Below are 11,779 nucleotides of genomic sequence, written 5' to 3' on the forward strand. Positions count from 1 at the left end.
TTCCAACCAAAATTGACTTACACCATATATAAATATAAAAGATGTAGCATAACTACAACCAAATCGTTTGAAATGTATAAATCAATCGTTCGACCATCTTTACCTTCTTGAGATTGGTATATTTAAATACAGATTATCACTAGCTGAGCCACCGACCTTGTACGCGTTTCAATTTAACAAAAAAATATCATTGAGGCCTAACGTTACTCCTTATCAATATCAATTATCTGCCTGTGAAAGTTCCGCCAAAATCGGTCCAGCCCTTCCATAGATTAGACAGACAGACAGGCTAAAATTGTAAAAAATGTTATTTCGGTATATGTATATACATATGCATTGAGTAAAAAAGTGCTATTTTAATATTATAAACAAACACTCCAATTTTATTATATGTATAGATTAAACCAATGATTACACGATTTATACTTTATTAATTTTTGTCGCTATTAAAACTATATTGTATTTGAACCCATATTGATTTTGATCACGGAAAACCTTTTTAGTCTCAAACTTGTTTTACAAATAAACTTTCACGTAACGTGTGAAAGGAGATCATTTGCTTTCACTAATGGAACTATTACTAGAACTAACATTTGATTAAACCTTGCCAGTGTGAATCGAGCCTTACGAATTATCCTACTCGTTCAAGTATGTACATATGCTGATTAATTAAGATTGTTTGTCCTATAATTAAATGATTTCATGCGTAGTCGTGAATGTTAGTTTCATTTCTTATCGATATGAAGTTCAGATTGGGTATAGAATTTATTTTGGTTTTTCTAAGTCTTTCCTTAAATGTAAGTATATATTAAAAAAGGTTGATAGGTCTAGTTTATAAAAAAAAATAATCTTTGTGCAAGCTTAAGGCTCTTTTTCGACAGACTCTCTAGTTGGAAAAACTGAATTTTATACTTGGTGGTAAGGCTTTCTGCAAGCCCACTTGGGTAGGTACCACGCACTCATCAGACATTCTAGCGCTTAACAACAGTACGCTGTATTGTTGTGTTCCGCTTTGAAGGGTGAGTGAGCCAGTGTAACTACGGGCACAAGGGATATAGCATCTTAGTTCCCAAGGTTGGTTGCGCATTGACGATGTAATTCCTTACATATTAGTTAATATATAATTTTTCATTATAGTTAATATTTCTTACAGCTTCATTGTCTATGGGTGACTACTTACCATCAGGTGGCCCATATGCTCGCCCGACAACCTATCTCATAAAAAAAATTAAAGGAAGAAATTGAATGTATTACATTCAAATCCGAACAGGCATCACGAGATTTTCATGTGTTTAATATGTGGCTTCTAAGCACCAAAAATATTCTCATAAAAGCCAGCTGTAGAAATTAGAAAAGCTGTTCTTGTTATCATACCTTGTATTTCGTTTCATCAAGATAATATATTTTTCAGAATGTCTCATCCGACAGTCAAACTAACAAACAGAGAATATCGAATCATAATTCGAAGATACCATTCGTAGCGATACTTTATAAACCCAAGGACGAAAATGTCAGAACACCAGAATCAGAAAGTGACGTCATAACTCCGGAAATTAGCCCAGTTGAACCGCCGCATGATCAAGAACTGTATAACTTCTATCACATATTAAGGGTATATTTCCTATATAAGTTAACAATGCCTACTTAAAATTGCTTACGTACAAACGGCAAAGCTATTTCGTGAGTTTTTGTAACAACAACAACAACAATAGCCTGTAAATTCCCACTGCTGGGCTAAAGGCCTCCTCTCCCTTAGAGGAGAAGGTTTGGAACATATTCTACCACGCTGTTCCAATGCGGGTTGGTGGAATACACATGTGACAGAATTTCTATGAAATTTGTCACATGCAGGTTTCCTCGCGATGTTTTCCTTCACCACCGAGTACGAGATGAATTATAAAGACAAATTAGGCACATGAATATATTATATTTTGACATATTTTAATTAATGTTTTATTATTATTGTTATTATTATTATTGTTTTTTTTTATGTTTTAGCAGTTAATTATTTTTTTATATTTCAATTAATGTAAAGTAATGTGTACCAATTTATATTTGTATGCCTAGTGGCGAAATTTTTGTTGTTTTCAAAAATTTTACAAATAAAAAATTTGAATTTGAATTTGAATCAGCGGTGCTTGCCTGGGTTTGAACCCGCAATCATCGGTTAAGATGCACGCGTTCTAACCACTGGGCCATCTCGACTCTTAGTTTTTGTAAGTGACGCGTAAAATGTAAGTAACTTTTAATGAGTCCATTAATTGTTCAAATCAATATATTTGACGATTAGTGCATACACCGGTTTTCATGGGTAAACCATTTTGAGATCCCAGGTTCGATTCCCGGCCGAGTCGATCTAGAATGTTGTATATGTTGTCTTAGGTCTGCATTTAAATAAAACTAATTATAACGGATGAATCGCGTATATTAATTATTTTAAAACATCCCGACGTTTCGAGCACTTTGCAGTGTTCGTCTACCCGTGACCACGAACACTGCAAAGTGCTCGAAACGTCGGGATGTTTAAAAATAATTAATATACGCGATTCATCCGTTATAATTAGTTTTATTTAAATGTGTAATAATCGCGAAAATTTAAGACAACATTAGGTCTGCATGTTTGTGGTACCGTCGTTACTTCTTATTTTCCATAACGCAAGTGCTTTAGCTTCTTACATTGGTATCAGAGTAATGTATGTGTTGTTGTCCAATATTTAATACAGTAAATATTTCACATTACATTCTGACATTCAAGATCATCTTCTGCGGTAAGATTTGTTTTTTATAATGTATGCTTTTATCACAGCACAATGTTGTTTAGAAAAAAAATCGATATTTATAATAGCTATAGCTTATTGCTATAACGTAACGTATGTTTGATATATTTGTATTTTGTATTTGCTTGAGTTAAGGGGATCATGAAGCGTTAAAAATAATTCAGGATTCATACTTAAGTATATGATAATCTGTATGGACCACATACGACGTTTGGAAATTCTAGAAACTTTTGTGATGATTGACCTTTTCTTTCCCTTTCCTTTCTTATTTCTTGCACGAATTTTACGCTTAATTAAAAATCAATAAAATGAAGTATAGCAATATTAATTATGAATGTACTCTTTTTTCAAATGCTTGCATTTAGGACTTTTGGAGGAGACCTTTGCCCGCAGGGGGTTTCTCATCTCATAAATAGAAAATAAATAAATAAAAGAAAAAAAGGCTCGTTTATTTTAATTATTTATATTTCAGACAACGCAAGAGAATGAAGAAGTCGATGAAGATGCTGCTATGATCTTCGAGAAGACTGAGAATGTCCTCCGGCAAGCTCTCCGTGCTAGATGTGAAATATTGGACATGTGTGTGAGAAAGTGCCCTTGGAAGAAGAGGTACACTTGTACCATAACGTGCAGGGAGGAATATGATGACTATGACATCTGTAAGAAACCCCAAAGACCATATTGCAGACGACCAAAGTGTGGAAGAACTATGCCACCCTCTTGGCTTCTAAGAAAATTGAAATGATTACATTTAATCTTCATTGTTATTTTATCATATCATTCTGACTTTATCGAGATAATAAATAGGGTAAAAATCTTTGTGTTTCTTTTCGTATTTCGTTCTAATAAAAATGATGAAGTAGTAGTATTAATGGATAATTATCAATTATTATCAAGAATTGAAGCAAGACTTATGTCTTACATAATAAAAATAATTTGTGCCCTAATAGAATGAAAAATTGCAAAAAAAAACAAATAGTTAAAAAATCTAAACTACGTACATAGCCGACACGTATTGTAAATAATATTTGGCGTTGGTAATAAATAAAACAAAAAATATTTTAATTTGAATTTTAAAACAAAAGAATTTATTATAAATTTAAAATGGGTGTACATTCCGAATCATCTTGAAGAAAAAAAAAAACGTCATTGTTTTTGTAATACATTACTAAAACGCTTCTACACGTTTCCTCCACATACTGTGGATCGTATGCGGGGTTCGCCGGCGCTGACAGTACAGAAATTACACTAAACAACCAGGGGTATTCAATCTGTCTTTTTGGGAGGATCGAGTCTAGAGGATCGCTTGCGCATTCTGCCGTGACTCACAGACCTTGTGTCCTTTAGCTTTGCCATGTGATGCGTTAATTAACTTAATTTATCAAACCATAACACCTTCATAAGACCTAGACCTACTACTTAGTCCATTTACTCAGTGACAAATGTTTGTGCAAACTAGTATGGGTAGGTATCATCCACTCATCATATATTACCACTAAACAGTAATATTTATTATTCATGTGTTCCAGTTTGAAGGGACAAGGGACATAGACATCTTGATACCCAAGGAAAACATTTTATTTCTCAATGTACCAATGGTTGCGTTCAGTGGTGACCCATTTGGCATTTCATCTACCTACACGATATTGACCAACCTCCCTGTACGAGACCTCACAACTACAATAACATAACCAAATAGTACAATAAAAATCTATAAAACATATTAGATTTGAACATAAGAGTACATTCAAGTAACACAAACACTTCCTCAGGCTGTTCTTCAAACTGACAATATAGACAACCTAAAAATTTCCCCAAGACTCGGTTTTATTCAGAACTCGTACAATTCAATCTGATCAAGGAACCGAATTCGCGAAAAGCACTAAAATGTCGTCGAGAGGAGACAGCGTCGATAAAATATTTTAAGGCGCTCAAAGGCATGCCTGAACGCAGGAATTTCTCGAGGAATGCTTTAGAAAACTCGGCTATTGGCAACTTGATATTATATTGCCTTGGAACACGAAATTCTTTGCTCATATCTCAGTTTAGTTTTAAAAGTATTCCAAACGAGCTTCTCCCGCATTTCTGTTCACGCTGGCAATGGATATGGGTGTAAAGTTTGACTATCCCCTGGGAGACTTGAAATAAAAAATGATATAGGTTTTTCGAATTTAATTAAACATTTCGTCCGGCAACACACAATGATAAATCACCATATATAAGATGAGGTCAAATCTTATTGGTTGGAAGTATAGATTCTTAATTAAAAAGTCAGTAAGTCAGTACTTACTATATTATACAGCCTGTATAAAAATCAACGAATAAAAGCTGCACTCTTTTTTCATCCCTCTATTGGAGTTTAAACTTGCTTCATAACAAATTTTATCCAATTCGGTTCAGCCCATAGACAGTGTAAGAGAAAAGAGATACTTTAAATTTAGTGAAAGCAAGAAGTTGTCTTGAGTCTATTTTTATTGTTTACCTACTCAAATAATATTTCTCACTCTTTCTATCAATGATTTTTACATATAATTATGTTGTAAATATATTCCGAAGTATGATTTGAAATTACTGAAAGTTTCGTATGCATTTCATTAAAGACGTATATGTTATGTACAGTCGAAAAATGTTACAAGATTAGAATACGATATCATATCATTATATCCATACCAATATTACAAATTCGAAAGGAACTCTGTCTGTCTGTCTGTCTCGCTTTCACGCCAGCACTACTGGACCGATTTAAATGAAACTTGGGACACAAAAAGTCTAGAGCCTGAGAAAGGCATTGGCTACTTTTTAATTGATTAATTGAAATTGGTCTTACATCAATGTAATATTTTAAGATAATTTTTATTATATGTATAATTATTGTAGTGTTCGAATTATATATATATAATAAACCAGCCAACTTTATTATGTAAGTGTGCGTTACAGCTACGCTTGTAACTTACCAAGTCACACGACACCTACCACTTTGACAGTACAACTAAACATATAAATAGACATAATACAAGACATTTTTTGTTCCGATTCAAGCTAATATTACAATTTAGATTATCACAGGTTATAGGTAACTATATCTATCCTGAAACTTTATTTATTTCATCCTACACTATGTACTTAACAAATTTATTAGTCAAGTGATATTATTCATTTAACTTCGAACAACATTCTAGTTTGAAGCGATGTCAGTAAATAAATATGATTGCCAATTTAAAAAAAACGTTACTTTAAAATTTATTAAAGTAGAGACATATAGGTCGCTTAGTTCGATACTGATTTTATGTAAAAAACAAAATATTATTTTAAAAATATATATATGTTATGTATGCGACCACCCTATGGAGGTATATTAGGACATCGCATTCGCGGAGACCACCGACGACAACACGGTACCAGCAACCCTTGCACAACATCACGCCGCCCAACAACGGACCACACCGATCTTTCTTTATAATTTCTGTGTCTCTTAGAATTAAGAAAAGTATTAACATAAATAATATAATAATTGGTTCTGAGGGCATTCTGCGTTACAACCTCAACACATGAAGTAGTCTAATTAAGTTAGTATTAATAAATAAGTTTGTGAATTAAAATAAATTCACTTTTAAAATACTTTTAAAGTACGACGTAATTTGGATTTAAACTCTTTGTGCATTAATAACGAATGTTTCAATTTTGTTTTTTTGAATTATAGGGCATACTTCGTGCGTACCAAACCATAAACTGGACTCAATAAATTAAAATCGACACTAAACAAATATCTCATATAATATTACATAGTCCGGAAATCATAAAACTTCAATTAGAAATTATGATTGAAATCGATTAAAACAATCGAAGCGGAAATTAGATTATTAAGAAGTTTGCAAAACTAAACACTTTTTGGCGAAACGACAAAGGGGAAACAGGGAAATGGCTTTGTGGAAAGAAATCCTATATATTTCCATCTGTCTTTTGTTTTTTGTAAGTATTATTTATTTAATAGTCGTAAATTTAAACAATAACTATTAATATTCAACTTTATATAATAATAAAAAACTATGGGAATACATATGTACACTTAGTATTCTTCTGTTGAGGCCCCAAGCATTTATAGGCCTCTTGAAATAATTTTTTTTCATAAATCGGTCTTTTTCAGCTAATATTTAACTTTCATCAAGATAATAATTTTTAATAAGGTTATTATTTAATAAACATTACCTATTTATTTATTAGTTATTTCAATTGAGAATCTGTTAATTTGTTCAGTGGACTAAAACCATCTAAATGTTTAGAGCGTATACATTGCTGAATAGAGGTTTATTTAAAATGATTTCCTTTACCACCGCGCAATGAAATCGAAATATTGACAAATTTACTGGTTTTTATCGCAACTTTGGTCTATGTTTCATACAACCATGTTCACTGCATCATTCAGCTTTATATTAATTATATTATCAAATTTACACCGTGAATCGATAGCCATATATATATTGTCGAAATAAATATTTCTTTATAATCTTTGGAAACTCAAAAATCGTTAAAACAAATTTTGAAAATCTTTATTGTTTATCTTAAAATAAAATTTTAATTCAAATGGGATTGCTGTTATTCGATACACATTTTCTCAACTTATTATGATCATACAAAGTTTTGTCAATTTGTATCTTTGCTCATCTATTTAAAATGAGCAATATGGGTACCGGAAAGATCAGGTGGATTAAAATGATAGGCAAAATTTCTTCCTTCGATTTTTCACCCATATTATAACAAATAAGATTTTGTCTTTAACTTTACTTTCAGGTGCAAGCCGATGGTCAAAAGTTGAGACGTGATCTGTCAGGTCTTATAAATCTGTTGAGTCAAAAGCATTCAAGCGACAGACAGCCTATTCTCCTCTTAGTTGACACCGGTTCCAAATCGGATGCTAAACAAGATCAGAAATATCGTGCTGGTTCCCCAGAAACCAGTGATGAAAATGGAATTGGACATATACCACACTTATTGCTACAACATAAGGTTTATATGATATTATCTTATTATTTCTATATTCCTATAAACTTAAGTATACAACAGCCAAACAATAACAACAACAACTGCCTATCAATTTCCCACATCTAGTCTAAGGCCATCTCTCCCTTCGAGGAGATAGTTTGAAAAATATCCCACCACGCTTTTCCATTATGGGTTGATAAAATACACATGCAACAAAATTTTTATGAAATTAGACACACGCAGTTTTCCTCACGATGTTTTCTTTAACCGAAGAGAAGGAGATGAATTATAAACACAAATTAAAGACATGAATATTCAGTGGAGCTTGCCTCGGTTTGAACTCAAAATCATTGGTTAAGATGCACGCATCCATCTCGCCTCACTGGTCCATCTCGCTCAATTTAAGTATAGTTTGACCCAGATGTAATTTTGTCACATGATCAATTCTGTTGATCTCATGATCAGTTTGCAAATCTCATACTTTGATCATGACTATACGGCTGATTGCATTGAATGAAAAATCTGGTGCTTCAGATAAAATTCTGCATCGCTAGAATTTAGGGCCGGACATGGACAAACAGAGAGAAAAGGAGACAAAGAGAGAGAAAAAAGACTCGATCTCGTGTGTAAGTGTCGTAAACAGGGATATTCGTATATTTTTATGACAGTTCTCTCTTAATAAATATCCTTAATTAGACCCATTTGCAGCCAAAACTTAAGAGCTTCTTTTTATATATTGGTGATTGAATAGTATTATTAGTCCTTTGTCACAGTTCAATTTCTACAAATATTATAATATATAGTTTATACAATTATCCCGAAACTGACGAGATACTATAAATCCACTAAACTTCATCCATACCATTTCGTTAAACCAATTACTATAACTAGCAAATATCCAAACATTCGATATTCAAATTTCAACTGGATTTATTTGAGTCCTTCTAATCGAATTTCGCTGCTAATCTCGAACTATTTGCATATCCCTCACTCCTGTGATCCGACGGGATGATAATTCGACACGTCCTGAAAAAAATCAGGAACAGAACATTACATACTTTCCGAGACATAGGAGCGTCACACAGACGACTTCTAGGCCAGGCTAGGATATAAAGTTAGCTAATACAAAACAAGAGGCTCCCAAGACTCCTGGCATTCTCTTGTTATTATTACTGGACTGGAGTATGTAATAACAGTAGCAGGACTGGGATTGTCAGGGTACTGGTCCGTAATTTGTACAGTCAGAGTAAGAAAACCTTCGTCAGTTTTCAAATTCATTCCTTTATCAAGTCTTAAACTCTTAGTACCTTTTGAATCTAAGCATCAAATCATTGCGACGCAATATGTCATTCTCGATCGGTAAAGCAGATTATCGCTCATACTGACAACACGAAAATAGATCTTAATGTGACGAACCTTTTCTTACTTTGACTGTACTTGTAGTTTTTTTTTTTTTTGTTAATTATTTATAGCAATTGCTCGCTTCTCGGAAGAATTTATTTAAAACATTTTCAGTTTTAAAACTGTAAATAAATTAACGAATAAAATAATTACACGACATAACTACAATTTTTTTTGTCCAAATTTTTAATAATAAATAATTCATTGTTTATATTTCTACCAATAAAAAGGAATTCAACATGAATTAATTCAAGTTGAAAATATTTTAGAAATTTAATTACAAATGAACTATTAGGCTTTTGACAGATTTAGTATCATCGTAAGATTCTGTGAGAGTGGGACGGGTGATACTCTTGCCCGTTCTCACACTATATATACGAAATGCATTATTTTATTTGACTTAAGCTGAAACCGCACTTTAGAGGCGCGGAGCGGTGAGGCGCGGCGCGGAGCGGCGTCGATTAATATTATATCTAAATAATAATATGATTCAAACCGCACCACAGCGGCGCGGCGCGGCTTGTTTGGGCACCAAAGAATATTTTGCCGCGCAGCGCCGCTCCGCGCCGCGCCTCTGCCGCTAGTGCGGTATAGCTAGCGGCGCGGCGCGGCCGAATGTAATATACTCAGTTCGAGTTCAACTAGCAGCCAAACAAGACGACGCACGATGGACGAGGAGAAATTGATATCGATATGAATTTTTCTTTTGACATTCTCAAATTAGTATGAAAACGAATGGTGTTTTTCAAGAGTCGTGGAAAAAGTTTGTGGTATTCTCCCTCTTTGTAGCGAGAACGTGGGATGTCATGTATCCATGTAGATTTCATACATTTCCTTTTCTCAAATTTTTCTGCCTCTTCACATAGTAAAGACACCGCGATCACTTTTTCAAAAGTTTCGTCCATCTTCAATGTCGTCTAGCTACGCACTGACTAGTGAAAAGGCCGCAACGCGCCGCTCCGCTGCAGTCTAGTGCGGTTAGGCGAGGCCGCGCTACGCCTAACCGCTCCGCGCCTCTAAAGTGCGGTTTCAGCTTAGTCGAAGCGCGTCGTTTACATCGACGTTCGTATGTAATTATAAATGTCATGCGCTAGGCAAAAAAGTAGCCTATGTCCTTCTTTGGAGTTCAAGTTTTCTTCATACCGAATTTCATCAAATTCGATTCAGAGGTTTGGCCGGGAAGGTGCGACACACGGACAGATAGAGTTACTTTCAAATTTATATTATTAAATAATTATTATGTAAATACTGCAAATTATTACTTCAGGGCAGTTTAGCAACATTATTGACTATCGAAACAATTTTCATTACTAGTATAATAATAAACAAAATCTCAATTACAAAGGTAAAGAATCTGATGAAAAAAAGCACAACGAAATCATACGTACAATTGAAAAACGAGGCAAAGCAGTTACACCGACTACAAAGACTTCGAGACAATCAAGGGCAACGATTGAACGATAAAAACGTACTAAGATCGCCAATCGTCAAGCAACTGCTTAGAATTTCGAATAGGATCCAATGCGAAGCAAGAGACGAATGTCAAGACAGATGCGGCAATCGATACAAGGGTAAGAAAATTGTAACGTGCAACGTACAATGTGAGGTCAAGTATGAATGTGAGGAGGATGAGAGGGATCCGTGCGATGATGGAGGCTGTGACTCCTGTGGTGACTCGCTCGAGTGTCTGATGAGCACGAGAGGTGAACGTCTCGTCACTAAGGAAACTAAGTGCAAGCGTTGTTGAAATAAATTTTGGGATCATTTATCGTTATTTTCATTTTAACCTACTCTTTAGATTGTAAGACGTAAAATCACCCTGTGTAAAAAATACTAGAAATATATCCTAGAATCTCCCGCGACACTTCGCGCTTATTGGAGTTTACAACAACAACAAAATTTATCTCGTGCTCGACGGTGTAGGAAAACATCGTGAGAAACCTGCATATGTCTAATTTCATTGAAATTCTGCCACATGTGCATTCCACCAACCAGCATTGGAACAGCGTGGTGGAATATATTCCAAACCCTCTCCTTAATGGAAGAGGAGGCCTTATCTCAACAGTGGGAAATGTACAGGCTGTTACTTTTATTGGAGTTTACTGATATCAATCAATTTATTAATTAATTTTGTTTACATTTTTTTTATTATTATACTGCCTTAGTACCACTCACTAGCCGGCTAGTGAATTTTTCCGGCTTTCTAATATAAATCTTTGTTAAATCCCAACAAATAAGTAAATTGCAATCAAGATACGACTCGAGTTTTTTTTTTCTTTTTTGATTTTTAACTTTGCCGTTTCGTAAATTCAAATCGTTTGTAAACAAATACATTGGTACAAAAAGCATATTATTCGATACAAGATTTTATAGATGATAAAAAAGCGTGGAGTTAATACCTGTTGACTTCCAAGCAGGATATATTAATTTAAATAATTGTATTAACTTAAATGACTTTGTATTTTTTAAATGTGAAAAAAGAGTAACTACTGAGTTTCTTGCCGATTCGTCTTCGGTAGAATCTACTTTCCGAACCGGTACTACACATAATTGTAAAATGACGATTCAAAAGTGCTTGTAAAAACCTTCTTGAATAAAGTTTATTTTGATTTGATTTGATT

At 33.8% G+C, this 11,779-nt stretch overlaps 2 protein-coding genes across 2 annotated transcripts; both read left to right on the plus strand.

The window, feature by feature from the left end:
• The first annotated feature begins 644 nt into the window (after positions 1–644).
• Positions 645–3,588, plus strand: LOC124540827. Its single transcript, XM_047118550.1, has 3 exons — positions 645–797; positions 1,412–1,612; positions 3,250–3,588. The coding sequence occupies exons 1-3, from the start codon at positions 717–719 to the stop codon at positions 3,520–3,522; spliced, it is 555 nt and encodes a 184-aa protein (XP_046974506.1). The 5' UTR covers positions 645–716; the 3' UTR covers positions 3,523–3,588.
• Positions 3,589–6,622: 3,034 nt separating this feature from the next.
• On the plus strand, positions 6,623–10,924 carry LOC124540745. Its single transcript, XM_047118446.1, has 3 exons — positions 6,623–6,746; positions 7,566–7,781; positions 10,504–10,924. Exons 1-3 carry the CDS (start codon positions 6,696–6,698, stop codon positions 10,903–10,905), a joined length of 669 nt encoding a protein of 222 aa, XP_046974402.1. The 5' UTR covers positions 6,623–6,695; the 3' UTR covers positions 10,906–10,924.
• Positions 10,925–11,779: the final 855 nt, after the last annotated feature.

The sequence above is a fragment of the Vanessa cardui genome, chromosome 26 (assembly GCF_905220365.1).
Source record: "Vanessa cardui chromosome 26, ilVanCard2.1, whole genome shotgun sequence".
Lineage (NCBI taxonomy): Eukaryota > Metazoa > Arthropoda > Insecta > Lepidoptera > Nymphalidae > Vanessa > Vanessa cardui.